The sequence below is a fragment of the Cynara cardunculus genome (genome assembly GCF_001531365.2).
Source record: "Cynara cardunculus var. scolymus isolate 2C chromosome LG 5, CcrdV1, whole genome shotgun sequence".
Lineage (NCBI taxonomy): Eukaryota > Viridiplantae > Streptophyta > Magnoliopsida > Asterales > Asteraceae > Cynara > Cynara cardunculus.
In genome coordinates this window covers 8,561,321-8,580,101 of record NC_037532.1, presented here as the reverse complement: position 1 = coordinate 8,580,101, position 18,781 = coordinate 8,561,321, and the positions used below count along the sequence as shown (strand labels likewise).

The window sequence follows — 18,781 nt, the reverse complement described above, 5'->3', positions numbered from 1 at the left end:
TTGACCCATTTGTAAAAACCGTGTAAACCAATCTCATCCATTCATTTTTTTGATCAATGACTAAGATTACATTACTTTATTTTAGGAAATTAAAAATTAAAAAAAAATTAACATTTATTTTATTTCATCAATAAGGGTAGAATCGGTAAATAAAGGTAACATTAATGTCTATGCATTTAAATMAATTTAATTCATAATATTTTTTATTCAAGGCAACCATATCAGGTAAATTATATTATTAATGAAATTGATTCACTTTGTGAAGTAATATACTATTTTAATGTTAACATTTTTTAAAATAATAKCCATCAATAAGTTATATCAAAATAAAAACACAACATATTCACTAATGTATAATGAATAATTTCATAAAAAATTAAAATAAATGATCATATTTCATTGTTTAATATGCTTATTAAATATTATGATTTTGCAATATCGAGTTTCATTATCCTCATTTGATATTGAAACTCATTCATATTTTGCAATGATGAATCGATTTTGTATATGCACCGGTTTCATTTAGCATTTCATCTACTTAACCATTCACCTCCAGCATCATTGTTCATGTCTTAAAGCGGTTCATGACTAACTGTTCAATTACATTATGAACCCGTTTAAGGGACATGCACACGTTACATTTGTAAATGAACTCGTTTCATTGTCAAGTATCCGAATACACAGATCATCATCACACACAATGCAWCATGGATCACCATGAAACTTGAAAATGAATATGTTTCATCATCATGAAACGAGTGCATGAACATGTTTCATCATGAAACGAGTGCATGAACTTGAAAATGAATATGTTTYATCATCATGACCTGGAAGTAGATGAACATGTACAATATAAATAAAAGAAGCAAATAAAACATTTTATAATGAAACCTTCTGATATGAACATTAATTGCATAAAGAATGAAATATATTATGCACCCGTTTCATTATGATGAAACCTTTTCATTTCGTAATGAAACATTTTCACCTTGAACATTTACATGAACCTTAATTGCATATTAAATGAAATGAAATTGTTTCACCAACATTTACCTATTTGCTTAACTTTTTTTAATGAAATATTTGCACATTGATGATTTACATGAACCTTAATTTCATATAAAATGAAATAAAACTGTTTCATCATGAAACTATTTATTCAGTCGCAAGTCAAATATGAAACGAAAATGTTTCACCAACATCAACCTATTTGATTAGCTATTTCGTAATGAAACCTTTGCACATCGAACATTTAAATGAACCTTAATTTCATATAAAATCAAATAAAACTRTTTCATCATGAAACAAGTTATTCAACCTCGAGTCAAGTATAAAATGAAAATATTTCACCAACATCAACCTATTTGCCTAACTATTCCGTAATGAAACCTTTGCACATCAAAAGTGTTGCATGATCATTAATTCCATTTTCAATAAATTGAAATAGTTTCACTATTATATATTGAATCAATTATAAAATGAAATTTTTTGTAACGAAAATGAAACTGTTTCATTTTAATAAACTCATTTCATTATACCATTTAAACGAATCAACTAAAGCAATACGGAACACAATGAAAAAATTTCACGAATCTTGCATCACTTAGAATATGAATTTTTTCTCCATCATGACACTGTTTCATTGAGGTATGCCATATGCTTTGAAGAAGCAAATAAGTCATTCACATATGAAACCTCTTCATGTTTATAGAGTCTCATGAATATTTTTTTTTCACTCACCAGCAGCAACCCACGGTTTCTTCAATATATTTGATGAAATCTTCATTATTTGTTTCATGATTCATTGAATACCAAATCATTAAAAATGAGATTTTATTAATATAATATCCTTAAATTGTGGCCCGTTTCCTTTCTTCAACATTTCTTTTATTTGATTTCCTTAAATAGTATGAATTAATAACTACCATAATTATTAAATAAATGTACAAAATGACATAAATACCCTTATTCATTAAATTTAATTGAAAACAAATGAAATTTTCTTATTGGTCGAATTTGGTTTACACGGTTTTTTAAAATTAGACGGTTTTCATTTGAACCTGCCCCTATATATATATATATATTTCATTTTTTCTAATGGTTATTTAGTTATTTATTTTTTAGAGTTCCTCCTTGAAGGCTTGAACCACCCCTAAGCTATTTCATAAACAATTTGCAAATCTTTAGTAAATCTTACAAACCTTCGAAAAACCAACTTTATCGTAATCCTTTCGAAACATGCTTTAAAATTAACTTTGCCGTAACCCTTTCAAAACATGCCCAAAAACCAACTTTATCGTAACTCTTTCGTACATATTTTTTTTTATAGAAAACAAGAAATACTGAAAGATTTGGACAAAAATGTGGTATTTACAATTCCGGTGAAATGAAGTCTAGTTGCGGAACCATAGGGTTTAGATAAAGAAACGCAAAAAGTTCAAAAAATAAAGAGGTAGGGTTTATAACACAAGAGTGATTTCATTCCTACCCGTTTGCATTGCCATTATCCTTCTCTTCTGCACACAATCCAAGCGCCAAAACCATTTTCATGTGCAGACTCTGGATGAATGGCTCTTCTTAAACCTCATCATTTAAGCTGTTATCATTCTCTTCGTTTAATCATGTCGTCAAGGTTCTGGGTACCCACTCATGGCCTTTCTATCTCCTCCATTTGCCCTTCTCCATCTGTCCTCCTTAAGCCCAGGTAGAAATTTGATTCATTTTTATGAAATTGAAGTGGGGTTCGTTCTTTAGTTCGTTAAATTTTATAAGTTGTTTTTCGTAATTTATTTTCAGGTCAAATTTGGGAGTGACGACACTATCAACGAACAGGGTTTTGGTTCCAAGAGCTTTGGTGTCTCCAAGAGCTTTTATGTCATCGTCACCAAGCTCTGTTACTGAAGTTCGTAAAGGGAAAGATGGTTCAGAGCATTATGGGTCTGAAAATATTCAGGTGAAAACGTTATATTCAAAATTCATACTTTGACCTAATGCTTTATGAATTCAAAGTTGATAATGGGTTCTTGTCATCAACGTCACCGTTCTTCTATTTGTACTTGAAGGCTCATGTGGTTATTAATCACATTCTGCTTGATATTTATGGATGAGTTATACCAAATTCGGAGCTGAAACTTGTCAATTTGATTTTGGGCAAATGCTATGAACCCTCAGCTTTGTTGAGAAGAATTTTGCAGCTTCTTTGGTCATTTAGGTTTTGGGGTGTTTGGATGTGCATTGAAAGTGATTTTTTGCAGTAACCAGTTTTGGTGTTTGGGTGTTTGGATATTGAAACTGATTTTCGTAAAAAAAGATGTTTCTTTAGTTGTGAAACTCGTATGAAGATCGCAAATAGTATTTGGATGTATGCTTTATATCTAAGTAAGGCAGAGTAGAGACAAATGCATACATGCCAAGAAGTAGATGTCTTAATTCTTCATATGAACCAATCGGCCTTTGTTGTAGTCATCAATTTTGTCGATCAATACTCTTGGGAGTCTTGATAAAGCTGCATTTTCCTACATAAATCCAGCTTGTCTCAAGACTTGTGGATACATGTGTATCAGTGTATATGATATATTTATATCTTTCATGTTTCAGATATTGGAAGGTCTGGAAGCTGTAAGGAAAAGACCTGGAATGTACATTGGAAATACCGGTCCCCGGGGTCTGCACCATATGGTATCTTCCTTACTCTTTCATTATTGCATTACTCCTTCCTTTACGCTATCGTAAGTGTGGAATAATTTTTATATTGATTTAATMAGGTTTATGAAATATTGGACAATGGTGTTGATGAAGCTCAAGCAGGATTTGCCTCGAAGGTTGATATTGTTTTACTTGCAGATGGTTCAGTGTGTATCACTGACAACGGACGTGGGGTATGGACTTCTATTCTTTAACTAGTGGTTTGTAGTTGGTGAGCATAATAGGATAATCAAGTAAAGATATGTAATCATAACTATATTCTCAAGAATGAAAAAAATGGATGTTCAAGACGAAATTCATTAAATTAAACACCAAAAAAAAAAAAAGTGTAAGAGTAACCCAAAAAAGCCTAGCCTTACGCATTTTCTATGATGCGAGACAGAGATCTTTAGTTCCTCGGGTTATCAAGGAATATAATTCACCCATTCATTTCCCTTTGCAGTATTTGATACTGTAACGAGAAGCTTTAACTTGTTTCCTTCATCTTATGTATTCACTTTTCATGTTGCAGATACCAATCGACTTGCATCCAGGCTCGAAAAAATCAGGAGTGGAGACCGTGTTGACAGTATGTTGCAACATTCATCTTTTCACTTTGATTTTAAGCTACATAATCCATTTTCCGAAGCTTCATCTTTACTCACTAGATTCTTGACCAAAGCAATTATTTTGTGAAGTATTAAATTGAATATTTAAGTGTAGTTAGAAACTCTAACAAGGAATGTATATAGTTACCGCTTATGTGCCACTGTTTTGGGTTAACTGGCTTACTTACTATCGCATATCACATCTTTGAAGTTTAAATTTATTCTTGAATGCCATGGTCACTTGCTTGTTTATTTTATTTTATTTGGAAGTATATAGTATTTATATACGACATATCACTCACACACACTTCTCGCCTTTGGTGTGGTTTGGACCCTTGAGGGTAAGTTGACATACTTGCTGACTTTACATATAATGGTGCAGGTTTTGCATGCCGGTGGAAAATTTGGTGGGGATAGTAGTGGTTATAAAGTCTCAGGTGGACTACATGGCGTGGGTTTGTCAGTTGTTAACGCATTATCCGAGGTGCTTATTTCTAGTTTTTTAGCCGTCATATTGTTCCCATTGTAATGTTTTACAAAAAATACCCGAGTAATCAAAGCTGTTAATATGTTGTCATCATTGTAGCTTTCATTTTTTGACCTCAATCATCATTACCTCCTTGTCAGTCTGAACGTATTTTCTTTAGTGTTTATGGAACCTGAGGGGTACTCTAATTAACTTGGACTCGTTTCATCTACTTTCTGTTTCACAGACATTAGAAGTTACTGTTTGGCGAGATGGCAAGGAATGTCATCAAATATATTTTCGTGGAAAGCCTCATAAACCTTTAGCATGTAAGGATCTTCCAGCTGAATCAGAAGATCGTACAGGGACATGCATAAAATTTTGGCCCGATTCAAAAAGTACTTTTCTCACTTCTGCCTTTAATTTTTTAGTTTCAAATGTTTATCTTCCGTAAAGCATCATATCATTTGATTTTAATTTGTAATGCAGTATTCACATCTGGAACGGAGTTTGATTATGATACTATTGCTGCACGTGTTCGGGAGCGTGCTTTTCTAGTCCCTGGGGTAGATTCATTAGCATCGTTTTAATTATTGCTATAACTTTATCCATTACAGTATGCTACTTGCATGTGTTGGGCGTTTCTCAATGCACCCTCTCAATGGAATAGATTCCTGTTAAAATGGAGCTCTTCCCTTTCCAAATTGGACCATTCTTTCCCCTTCTTCTGCCAAGGAGATTTTTTTTTGTTTATTTTCTGTTGAATATGGACTCCTTACTATTCTTTATTTTATATTTGTTGGGAAGTATATTTCCTGTTTTTTAGTTTTGTTCATGTAATAGTTTGCCTTATTTGACTAATTATTCTCTTATTTTTCAAATATTGACAGCTAACTATTACTCTCAAGAAAGAGGATGAAGACCCTGAGAAGAACCGATATGATGAATATTGCTTTGCTGGGGGATTAGTCGAGTATGTGAAGTGGCTAAATGCCGATAAGGTGCCGATCATTTTTCATTTCTGTCTTATTGTCTATGGTAATTTCTTTAATTTTTGAATTTTCTGAAGTCTTTCTCAAATGTTGCCGAATGGTTTAAAACTCAAACTGTTCATTGATCTGGAAAAGTTCGTTGGAAACCAAATCAGGGTTGGAGTGCTGCTGACTCATGATGTCGAAATCACGTAAAACTACTTTGTATATTAATACCAATATAGATATGATTTAAATACTCTAGTAACATCAGAAGTTGGGAAAGTTCTACAACTTCATAGAAAAGATACATGAGATTATCAAATTAAAAACATTAGATCATTTAAAAAAAATTATAATAAACATAAAAAGTCAAATTAACGAACATAAGACCTCAATACCTGGTCTGTTATTCTTGTTTCACTTCCAAGTCCTAGCTTCATAAAGTGGTCGATGTTGATTCTTTATATTACTTCGTTCTTGGCAAGTTTGTATATTTTGCATGCAACTAGGCTTTTCTTTTGTATTTAGTCACTTAACATGTGCTAATTGTATTACTGCCTTGGTGGTGTTTGGAGGACTTCCTATTTTTAATTTCCACTTGTCAATCTAATCTCTAAAAATGTAACATTTTTCTAAATGTTCAATCCCTTTGGTAGAAATTCATGCATGCTTTTGTTGAATTTCTTTGTGATTTAAATAAGAGGCTTATTTTGTCAAATTGTGACAACATCAAAATTTTTGAAGAGAAGATTATTGTCGCTTTGTGTACCTTACAATCACCAATCTTTGAAGCCAAACACTCTCCTTCACAATCCTCCTCTTGTCTTCTGTCTTCTGACCGTTATTCTCTCTTTCCCCACCTTCCTGATCTTTCTATTCTTATACCTTGGAGTTGTAAATCTATCAATCCATTATGTTCGCTCGGTATCATCTTCAATCAGATGGGAAGGATGACAATGCAAGGCAACTAGGACCGGAACTCTTGTCTCACGGATGATAATGTATAAACTGTTGTTTAACTCTACGGGTCGATGTGCTCGAAGTTGGCTTGACTGCTTATTTGCATGCACATAATTTGGTCTTGGAATCCAAAAACTAACCTTTATTTAGAGCGTTTTGAATAGTTGTGTGTGAGGATCAATGTCATTTTGAGAATTTTTTTACAATAAATTGATTCTCTTAGGCTTTGGAACTAATATTTGAAATCTCAGTTGGATAGCACCATGCAAGAATGTATTATGCTTTATTTTAGTTAGTACAAATTTCAATTTGTTCTTCAATATCATACTATACACTTTCAATAGAAGTGACTGATTGTTTTTTGATTTTTAGCAACCACTTCATGACGTATTGAGCTTTAGAAAAGAAGCAGATGAGATGACCGTTGATGTAGCTTTCCAGTGGTAAGTCACTACTATCTTGTTTGTCTGCTTCTCTCTACATAATGAATCTGTTAAGCCACCGATATTGCATACATATTCGAGAAGGAAGAAATAATAGGGGTATTATGGTATTTTTTCTAGGCGGGAAAATTGTGAAAATAGGTGGGAAGGGCGTTGGTGTATAAAATAGAGTCTGTATGGTGAAGTAAGGTATTCGTTCTTTTTTTCTCAATAACAATTCCATTGGAGAGAAATCGACGTCTCAAAAGTTGATCCTATCAAGAAATCCTATAATTCTACCATTTTGGTGTGAATTGCGAATTGTCTTTTAGTTATTTGTAACAAATTGGTATTAGAGCGGTTTGCATTTGAGATGGCGACCCGATCAGTAACAAATCGAGTCGAAGATCGGGAAGGAAATATGCCGATTTTTCAGTGCAAAATTGAATCACTGGAAGGGAGTGTGCAGGCGATGGTGCAACAGATGAGTACCATGATCCGGTTACAGGAGGAGATGAGCCAACGTACTGTAGAAAATGGAGAATCATCGCAGGAAGGAGATAGACGAACCAGAATAAATGAACGATTGATTGATAACGAATCGTTTCTTGCAATTAAAGGCCGAAAGTTAGAGATACCGGTGTTTGATGGATCGAATCCAGTTGGATGGATTCTTAGGGCTGATCGGTATTGCAATTTGAACATATTGAAAAATGAAGAATGTCTCGAGGTGGTCGTGATCTCATTTGAGGGGGACGCATTGAATTGTTATCAATGGGAAAATAAAAGGCGACCGAATGTGAGATGGGAAGAACTTAAGAGTTTGATGTGGATCCAATTTCGGACAAATTCTGAAGGAACCCTTTGTGAACAAGTCTTAGCCGTTAAGTAGGAGGGAACTGTGGCTATTATAAACGAAAGTTTGTATCGACAACACCACAGTTGGAGGGAATTCCTGACGAGGTGTTTGTAAGCCAATTTGTCAATGGTCTACGACCTGAAGTTTGAACAGAAGTACAATTGTTATCACCGGTGGGATTGAACAAAACTATGGAAGTGGCAGCAAGGGTAGAGGAAAGAAATAAGGCGGTTCACCGTTGGGGTAATTCAAAAGTATCTATACCTTTGAGGAAAACCTTCGATTACAAATCAGAAGAAAATAATGGAAATGCAGGAGGGATGAAGATTGGAAATGATGATAATAGAGGAACAAATGAATATCGCAGACTGTCAGATAAAGAATTACAATAGTGTCGTCAGCAAGGGTTGTGCTATCGATGCAACGAGAAATATGGCCCTGGACATCGTTGCAAGAAAAAAGAGCTTAACGTTGTAGTATTGTAGGAGATGACGGAGCGGGCAGAGGAGGAAAGAGAGGAACCTGTTGACAACGACCTAGAAAATTGGCAAATGCAATCAAAGGACCAGGGATAAAGGTATCTATAAATTCAGTCGTGGGATTGACAGCTCCTAAAACAATGAGATTAGAAGGCTTGTGGGAAATTAGAAGGTTGTAGTGTTAATTGATAGTGGTGCTTCCCATAACTTCATTTCATGGAATGTGGTTAAGAGAGTGGGCCTTCCTGTCTGCCCTACCAATGGGTATGACATATCTATGGGAGATGGGACAGCCGTACCAAGACAAGGGCCGTGTAAAGGGGTGAACGTGTGGATGCAAGTAATTGAATTCAAGGGGGACTTCTTACAATTGAAATTGGGGAATTCCGATGTAATCCTAGGAATCCAGTGGCTGGCTTCTTTGGGGTCGATGCAGGTGAACTGGCAAACTCAAACCAGGAAGTTTCAATGGGCAGGAGAGTCGGTTAAAATTCAGGGAGATACGGCTCTTGGAAGAACTTTGGTGTCTTTTAAAGCTATGATGAAAACAATCTGAATGGAAGGGCGAGGGATATTAGTCGAGTTGGGCAGTTTAATGGAGGAAGGATGTACCTTGCAGACAGAATGCTCCGAGGTCATCAGGGAGGTTTTTGAAACGTACGAACAAGTATTCCAAGGTCCTACCGGATTACCACACGAACAAGGGAAGGAACATGGAATTACATTGAAAGAGAGAGTTAAACATGTGAATATTCACCCCTATCGATACCCACAATTTCAGAAAGATGAAGTGGAGAAATTGGTGAAGGAAATGTTGGAAAACAGATTCATACGACCAAGTCGGAGTGCCTTTTCAAGCCCAGTGTTGGTTAAAAAAAAAGATGGAAGTCGACGTTTTTGCATTGATTATACAACAATGAACAGAGGCACGGTCCTAGACAAGTTTCCCATTCCAATAATTGATGAATTATTGGACAAATTACATGGGGCTTGTTTCTTTTCCAAATGGGAAAATTGTACTAAAATGGAACCAACTTTCACATGATTTCTATTTTGGGGAACCAACTTTCAAAATCGTCATTTTGGGGAACCAACTTTCACTTGATTTTTATTTTGGGGAACCAACTTTCACCTGATTCCTATTTTGGGGAACCAACTTTCAAAATCATCATTTTGGGAAACCAACTTTCACTTGATCCCTATTTTGGGGAACCAACTTTTAAAATCGTCATTTAGAGGTCTCTATCAAACTTTTTGTTTATTTAAGGGTCTGGTTGATCTGTTGAACAGATAACAGGTAATTTAAGGGTCTCTATCAAACTTTTGRTTGGATTTGCCAAATTTGATTTAAACTTTAATATTGACACAGATTGGTTAGATATAAAAATCTTGAATGTGATATTTAATATTTATTTTTTATTGTATCAATTAATTTTTTTCTATTAAATTGATTTTTTATTGCATTAGTAAAAAAATTTCGAAAAAATCTTCAATTTGATATCTGAATTAAAAAAAAACGAGATTTGAAATGAAAAATAGATTTTATTGCATTAATTTTTGAAAAAAAAACGAATTTTAGTTACTTTTCTATTATTATTTTGCAAGTTGGTTCCCCAAAATAGGAATCAGGTGCAAGTTGGTTCCCCAAAATGACGATTTTGAAAGTTGGTTCCCCAAAATAGGAATCAGGTGCAAGTTGGTTCCCCAAAATGACGATTTTGAAAGTTAGTTCCCCAAAATAGGAATCAAGTGAAAGTTGGTTCCCCAAAATAGGAATCAAGTGCAAGTTGGTTCCCCAAAATGACGATTTTGAAAGTTGTTCCCCAAAATAGGAATTAAGTGAAAGTTGGTTCCATTTTGATGCAATTTTCCCTTTCCAAATTAGATTTAAAGGTGGGTTATCATCAAATTAGAATGCGGGAAGAGGATGTGCACAAGACCGCTTTTCGAACGCATGAAGGGCATTATGAGTTTTTGGTAATACCCTTCGAACTTATGAATGCCCCGGCTACTTTCCAATCCTTGATGAATGAAGTGTTTAAGCCATACATGAGGAAATTTGTATTAGTATTCTTTGACGATATTTTGGTGTATAGTAAGACAGAAGACGAGCATTGTGGGAATCTACGGGTGGTATTGCAAAAACTAAGGGAACAACAGTTATACGCCAACCGAAAAAAATGTGAATTTGGTAAGGTAGAAATTGGGTACTCGGGACATGTTATTTCAAAGAAAGGGTAGCCATGGATAAAACCAAAGTGGAGGCAATGTTATAGTGGCTGCAACCACATACGATTACTCAATTGTGGTTTTTTTTTGGGGTTAACAGGATATTACAGGAAGTTTGTTGTTGGGTATGGGCAGATTGTTAGGCCGTTGACAGAATTGCTCAAAAAGAACAGGTTTGAGTGGGGTTTACAAGCTACTACAACGTTCGAACAACTTAAAGAAAACTCTGACTATAGCTCCTGTACTCGTGTTGCCGGACTTTACCAAGCCTTTTGTGATTGAAACGGATGCTTCAGGAGGAGGATTGGGGGCAGTGTTGATGCAAGAGGAAAGACCGATAGCTTTCTTCAGTCAGGTGTTAGGCACACAGGCTAGTCAAAAGGCGATTTACGAAAAGGAATTAGTGGCAATTGTCTTTGCTATTTTAAAATGGAGACTCTATATTCTGGGAAGGAAATTTACAGTAAGAACAAACTAACAGAGCTTGAAATTTTTGTTAGAACAACGGGTGATTGAGCTACAATACCAGAAATGGATAATCAAGTTGCTGGGATATGATTTTGATATTATTTACAAACCCGGCGTTGCAAATAGAGCTGCAGATGCTTTATCACACAGAGGTGTGGAGTGTTCGGTGATGGGGGCCCCTCAATGGCGACAGTGGGAAGGGATCAAGAAAGAAGTGATTGATGATCCCGTTCTTGGAAAGATCTGAGAGGAATTACTTGCAGGAGCTGCTGTTGCTGTGGTACAAAGAACGGTTGGTGCTTTCTAAAACTTCTTTGTTACGTGCTATATTGGAGGAGTTTCACAGTTCACCGATGGGCGGCCATTCTGGGGAAGAACAGAAGATTCAAAGGGTAACGTCAGAATTATTTTGGATGGGGATGAGAAGAGACATTAAAGAGTTTGTGAAGGGGTGTGCGATCTGTTAGAAAAACAAAATTGAGTGGAACTCCCGCCGGCTTACTGCAGCCAATTCCTTTGCCGATGCGGCTATGGGATGAGGTTACTATGGATTTCGTGGAAGGTCTTCCGAAGTCCGAGGGAATGGATACCATTATGGTAGTGGTGGACAGGCTTAGTAAGTTTGCACATTTTATGACTCTTAGAAACCCTTTCACTGCGCCACAAGTGGCGTTAGTATTCATTGAGGAAGTAGTACGATTGCATGGAGTTCCCCAGATCATTATAATAGATAGAGATAAAGTGTTCCTAAGCCAATTTTGGAGGGAGATTTTTAAATTGCAAGGAACGAAGCTGTGTTTTTCTACAACTTACCACCCACAATCTGACGTTCAATCAAAGGTAGTTAACAGAAGTGTGGAACAATATTTGCGTTGTTTTGTATCTAAAAAACCCAAACAATGGTGAAAGTGGCTTAATTGGGAAGAATATTGGTATAATACTATGTACCATGCATCCTTGAATTGTTCCCTATTTAAAGCTTTGTGTGGTAGAGAATCCCCTACTATCCTAGAGTATAGAGAAGGGATAGCCCATGTCCAGGCGGTAGATGAAATGTCATTGGAAAGGGACAATATGTTGGATGATCTAAGGCTACGTTTAATCTGTGCACAACAGAGAATGAAGGGTCAATCAGACATGCAGAACAGGGAGGTTTCGTTTGAGGTGGGGGATAAGGTGTTTCTGAAATTGAGACCTTATCGACAGCAATCTTTACGCAAACGACAATATCAAAAATTGACTGCCCGTTTTTATGGGCCTTTTGAAGTATTGGAATGCATAGGCAAAGTGGCATATCGTTTGGCATTGCCCCCAACAGGAAGAATACATACCGTTTTTCACATTTCACAACTTCGGCGCGCCATTGGACAAAGTTTTTCGACTCAGATAATTCCCACCCAGTCGACTTAGGAGATGGAGTTACAAGTGGAACCCGAAGCAGTTTTGCAGTATAGACCAACGAGTGAAGGAAATTCTGAAGTTTTAATTAAATGGCACGATTTACCATTGTTTTAAGCATCTTGGGAAGATTGGGAAGCGATTAATGCACAATTTCCAGAATTTCACCTTGAGGACAAGGTGAATGATTTGGGAGGGGGTATTGTTAAGCCACCGATATTGCATACATATTCGAGAAGGAAGAAATAACAGGGGTATTATGGTATTCTTTTGGGGCGGGAAAATTGTGAAAATAGGTGGGAGTTGGTGTATAAAACAGAGTCTGTATGGTGAAGTAGGGTATTCATTCTTTTTTTCTCAATAACAATTCTATTGGAGAGAAATCGACCTCTCGAAAGTCGATCCTTTGAAGAAATCCTATAACCCTACCATTTTGGTGTGAATTGCAAATTGTCTTTTAGTTATCTGTAACAGAATCCTTGGGTAGTTATCTGATTGAAGTTTTACACAAATTACTGCATAAGAGATTGGAAATATGCTACTTTCTTACATTGGAGTTTGAAGAATCATTTGCATTAATGAAAATACCACTAAAATCAAAATATAATTTGGCTCTGCATTCAATTTTCACACTAGGTGTTCAGATGCATATTCAGATACAATGCTAGGATATGCAAACAGCATACGTACAGTTGATGGTGGTACCCACATTGATGGTATCAAAGCTTCGCTAACTAGAACTCTAAACAACCTTGGAAAGAAGTCGAAGCTTATCAAGGTATTTTTACTCTCATTGTTCATCCTCTCCCCGACAGTTTTTCAGTTTTAGAATCTTGATACGCTTCATATATATATATATATATATATATTGAAATTTTCTGCCTTCATATCGTTTATCATGAAAAAGAACCGTAAACTCTTGGTGTTTATCGTTATTAACGTCAGCACCGTGGCTTCAGGATAAGGATATCAGTTTAAGTGGCGAGCATGTGAGAGAGGGACTGACTTGCGTAATATCCATCAAACTTCCAAATCCGGAGTTTGAAGGGCAAACAAAGGTAATCTCTAACAGTATCCGTGTTCTTCGGTCATCAACAATTCTTGCACTTATGGTGGATGTGTACCGGTTATTGTGTTATTGAAATCTGATTCTTCACATTTGCTTGAAAGACAAGGTTGGGAAATCCGGAGGTGCGGAAGATCGTTGATCATTCACTTCAAGAATTCCTTACTGAATACTTGGAGTTAAATCCAGATGTGCTCGACTTAATCCTCAGCAAGTCCCTTAATGCTCTAAAGGTATGGCCAGTTTTTGTGATATATAGTTTATACTCTTTATCCATGGACGACATTTTCATATGTTCTAAAAAGCAACGGGTGGAGCTAGGCAGTTAAGTGACTTTCTAGCGTGTAATGATCTGACGGGGATTAACCAAAAATGTTTCACAAGCTGGAGGTCTTCATGGTAACAACCTCTGTACCTCTAGGGGTAGAGGTATGGTATGCGTTCATCATACCTTCCCCGGTTGGATATACTGGGTTCATTTGGTTTGGTTGATAAACTCTTCATTGGAATACATGAAGTATAATTATTATTATATTATGTATGCATATGAGAAGTGACAATTCAATATTAAATTATTTTGGTATAAGTACTTTCTTGAATGATCAGTTTTATTGTTCCAATGAGACACACTCATAAAGGATTGAAAAGCTTAGCTCCTAGTTTAAAGAAAGTCAGATTGATGAACATAAGGGCCTGTTTGTTAGCAGCTTAATGAGCTTAACGGGATCACAGCTTATTCGGTCAGCTATACATTACTGTTTAGAAGTGGCTTACTTGGTAAGATTCTTTGGGGGGGGGGGTGCTTTATGCAAAAACCTGCCCCTCCATATTTAAAAACACGCCCCTTCCATCTATGGAAAAGCCCTCCCAAACAAAAACCTTCCCAGCTGTACAGATAGATTAATCCACACATACAGCTTTATCCATACAGGACCTAATGGAAAACCAACCAAACAACAAGAAGTCCGGTAATTTGCAAATTGCATTTTATTGTTTGACACACTTAATTCAATGACGTGCTGCTAACTGAAGCTCAACTGTATGTGTTTTAGCTATTCATATTGTGTCAATTAAAAATGAAGCTGTTAATTGAAGATGTGAGAATGCTTAAGTCTAGGCAGCCAATTAAGTGGTCTAAACTAATTGTAGCGGTCCAGGGACATTTAATGCGTAGATGGACACTTAACCGGTCTTAAGTGGGGACTTTTAGGACACTCTTTTCTTATGAGTCAGCTGTTTGTTTAGGCAGCTCAAGCAGCAAAGAGGGCAAGGGAATTGGAGAGACAGAAAAGTGTTTTGAAAGTGTCATCTCTTCCGGGAAAACTTGCCGATTGTTCAGCCACAGATCCTGAAATAGCCGGTACTTTCCACTTTCTCTTGTTTTATTGAACTTTCTGTAGTTGCTTTGAAAAGAACTGTACTGTGACATGCGGCTTATTATGTTCAATGGTTCTGTACCATGCTTTCGATATAGGATGTGCATTTTAAAATGCTGAGCATACCACATTTTAGCTTAACGGAATGGAAGGGAAAAAAAGTCTTCTATGCGCAGAGTAACATACCATGTAGCCCGAATATTTATACTGTTGAGACTACCCCATGAATCTTGTATTACCAACTAAATGTGAACGCATAACCTTCTCCGTACCACAAACCAGTGGAACTCTTCTACGCATGACATTTGTTTTGGAGCAGTCTGATATACTTTCCAAGAGTATTTTGATTTGATTCAATTGAATGAACTCAAGCAAATGATTCATAATTCTTTTGCAGAGATATTTATAGTTGAAGGAGATTCAGCAGGTGGAAGTGCAAAACAAGGCCGTGATAAGAACTTTCAGGTGATCATTCGAGAAACAGCTTAACCTTGTTCCTCTGCATTTTATCTATTAAACTCTTTTGGGATCTGGTGCTGTTTGATTTAATTATAGTTTATCATAGAGCTGTTAATTGAGTTCAAAGGGTTGATTATGAAATAATGCTGAACCTGCTCATAAAATGTTGGTGATAGAAGTTGTCTTGTTTCAGGCTATTCTTCCTTTGAAGGGTAAAATTTTGAACGTTGAAAGAAAGGATGAAGCGGCAATGTACAAAAATGAAGAAATTCAAAACCTTATTCGTGCCCTTGGCCTTGGAGTGAAGGTTATTTGTTTAATGAAGTTATATTTTCATCGTTTTCTTTTCCAGTTCTCTTTGTTAACTAGTCATATATTTATGTGGTCTTCTCTCAACTTTCGTGTTCCAGGGAGAGGATTTTAAAAAAGACGGTCTACGTTACCATAAAATCATTATCTTAACTGATGCTGATGTTGATGGTGCTCATATTCGTACATTGTTATTAACATTTTTCTATAGATATCAGGTATCACAAATGATCTCTTCATTTTTATATTTGTATTACTTGAAAAGAAACTATAGACCCCCTCGGTCCCATGAAATTTGCTAATTTTGACTTGGCACATAGTTTACTTGATCATTTTGTCAATTTTTTAAAATACCCTTCAACAAAGACGAATAAATGAATCTTGTGGATCCAAATCAATATCAATGTTGAAATGATGACAAATGGCAAAATAAGTAATTAACATGAAATCTTCCCAAAAGAATGTAGAAAGTGTAGTATAGTAATTTTCATGGGATGGAGGGAGTACGAAATGGTATTTAGATAATTTGGTCGTGCTTCGTGCTTTTGCAGAGAGCTTTATTTGATGAAGGCTACATATACGTTGGCGTTCCACCCCTATATAAGGTTTGCATTCTTTCTTACTAGTATTACACGTGCCATTTCCCGACAAAGTTTGCAATGGTTGATTTCATTTTGGGTGATTATTCAGGTAGAGAGGGGGAAGCAGGCATTCTACTGTTATGACGAGTCAGAACTTAAAAAACTTCAGAGTTCCTTTCCTTCAAATGCATCATATAATATCCAGAGGTTCAAAGGTAAGCAAAATAACGTATTTTTTTATAAGAACAATGAATACAAGATAAGATGATACTGTTAGTTGCCTTAAATCTGATTTTTCGAGGGGATTGCCCCCAATACCTGCCTCTAATGCCCCTCAAATGATAACCTTAAGATTACTGCTTGCTGGCTGATCAAAATACAGCATTGATAATTTGTCATTTTGGGGATCGCTGAACATGTTGAATTCCCATGTAAAAAGTTCATGATTCATTGGAGAAAGTTCTATATGGTATTCTGTTTAAAGAAAAGTAGCAATTTGTTGGTATTTTGTCTAAAGAAGAGTATAAGTTTTTAGGGTTTTGAGTGGGTTTGTTTTCTGAAAGTTGACCTTTTGTTGTATCGAATTAGGGCAATAATTTCGAAGACACCTGATTTGGATTTAGCAATAGAACTATGATTGAACTTCAAAAGATCCAATGAAGGCTATGTTTGACAAACCAACTGATAAGCTATCTTATCAACTAGTCCTATTTGGATAAAAAAAACTAGCTGACAAGTTAGATGACAATGTAAAATGACCTAAGAGGACATGTTGAAAAATTAATTGGAAAAAGACAAGGGGCATAATCAGAAAAAAGCCTCTGGAGCTCATTGAAACGTTGCTTGAAGCACTTCTAAAAAAGCTAAACCAAATTGCTTTTTTCAATAAGCTCAAAAAATGTGTGAGCTCATAAGCTAGCTTATGGTTGCCAAACATTGCCTAAGATGGTAAACTCTATCAATCTCTGCACAATTTTTTGGAATTCTTAATTTAGCAGTTAGTTGCTAATGGGGAAGACACTTAACAAGTAGGTGTCTGATTAAGCAGGGATTTTCTTGAACGCTGTATAAATCTTGGCTTCTCATGAAATATTTTATCAATATGTGCAAAAATGTAGGGTTGGGAGAAATGATGCCATTACAATTATGGGAAACTACTTTAGATCCCAAAACCAGACTATTGAAGAAATTGGTGGTTGAAGATGCAGCTGAAGCAAATGTTACCTTTTCTTCCCTTATGGGTGTCAGGGTAAGATTTGAATTCCTGTTATAAGTACATAATCCGTTTACCCAAACACAGAAAAGTTACTTATTACAAATCTTCATTAATATTACTTACGGAAACAGCCGCTCTACTCTTTGGGGTAGACTCCACCTCTGGGTGGGATCCTGGGTTCGTTTGGTTTGGTATCAACTTTTTAGGCGTTATTCCTGCTGGTTCATAGAGCACTTCGCATGGGGCTAAAGAAAGACAATAACAGTGATCTATATATCTCTCTATTGCAAAAGGGCAAATTGCATGAAAATGTTATGTACTTTGGTTTGATTTCTATTTTGTGTAACGTACTTTCAGAACCATTATTTTGGTACCTCAGATGTGACATTTCAAACATTTAGATACATATGAGAATACATGAAAATCAAACGTACTTCAGTCTGAATCCTATTTTCTGTAATGTACCTTGGTCTAGATATTTGAGATATCTCATATGAGGTATCAATGTGAAGTTTTTAAAGTACGTTACACAAAATAGAAATAGAACAAAGTATGGGTTTTCTTGCAATTTACCTGTTGCAAAACCAAAGCGAATGTAGGCGGTTCATGAGCCTGAAACAACTGTTACAGTTGCTCTTCTCTGACCTGGTCAGAGGTTCGATCTTATAGAAAAAAATAACTTTTTTGGGGGGCCTTAACAGAAACAGCCGCTCTACCCTTTGGGGCAGAGGACATGTCTGCATAGTGGATACCCCCAACTCTACTTTCAAACAGGATATACTGGATTCATTTGGCTTGTTCTAACCTCTTTACAAAATGCAAATCGAAGACTTGCCTCCACCCTTGCACACACAATGATCCATTACCATTTGGTTCTTGCTGTTTATATCTTGGGAACGGATTATTTAGGTGGACGTGCGGAAGGAGATGATAAAAAGCACAGCAAGGAAGATGGATTTGAAGCATCTTGATATATGAAGTTATCATCTGGGGATGATGGTGGAGGAGGAACTAAATTCTTTCTACTGTTAGATTGTACAGCAAAAAAAAAAACAAGGCGATTAGACGAAAAGCTAATGAGAGGTTACGTCGGTTCATCTTTCAGATCTATGCTTGTATGCGTTAGATGCATACCTTTCCCCCAAAGAAATTTTTTTATGTCCATGAAAATACCAAATTTTGTGAAATTTGTAGTGTATACTATCTATTCTTTTTGGTTCATGATGA

At 35.9% G+C, this 18,781-nt stretch overlaps 1 protein-coding gene across 1 annotated transcript; it reads left to right on the top strand.

The window, feature by feature from the left end:
* Nucleotides 1–2,508: 2,508 nt before the first annotated feature.
* LOC112512403 (DNA gyrase subunit B, chloroplastic/mitochondrial-like) lies at nt 2,509–18,781 on the top strand. The gene is made up of 21 exons (XM_025118345.1): nt 2,509–2,704; nt 2,797–2,953; nt 3,598–3,678; nt 3,765–3,878; nt 4,217–4,273; nt 4,675–4,776; nt 5,006–5,156; nt 5,248–5,324; nt 5,649–5,759; nt 7,065–7,135; nt 13,184–13,325; nt 13,507–13,605; nt 13,718–13,846; nt 14,859–14,973; nt 15,387–15,454; nt 15,642–15,755; nt 15,859–15,975; nt 16,309–16,362; nt 16,448–16,553; nt 17,457–17,587; nt 18,464–18,781. Exons 1-21 carry the CDS (start codon nt 2,568–2,570, stop codon nt 18,530–18,532), a joined length of 2,202 nt encoding a protein of 733 aa, XP_024974113.1. The 5' UTR covers nt 2,509–2,567; the 3' UTR covers nt 18,533–18,781.

Bases quoted from the DNA above. Each gene is read 5' to 3' on its own strand.
- LOC112512403 (XM_025118345.1), top strand. From the start codon at position 2,568: ATGGCTCTTCTTAAACCTCATCATTTAAGCTGTTATCATTCTCTTCGT. The intron at 15,455-15,641 runs GTGATCATTCGA...GTCTTGTTTCAG, and splicing joins GCCGTGATAAGAACTTTCAG to GCTATTCTTCCTTTGAAGGG. The intron at 15,756-15,858 runs GTTATTTGTTTA...TTCGTGTTCCAG, and splicing joins CCCTTGGCCTTGGAGTGAAG to GGAGAGGATTTTAAAAAAGA.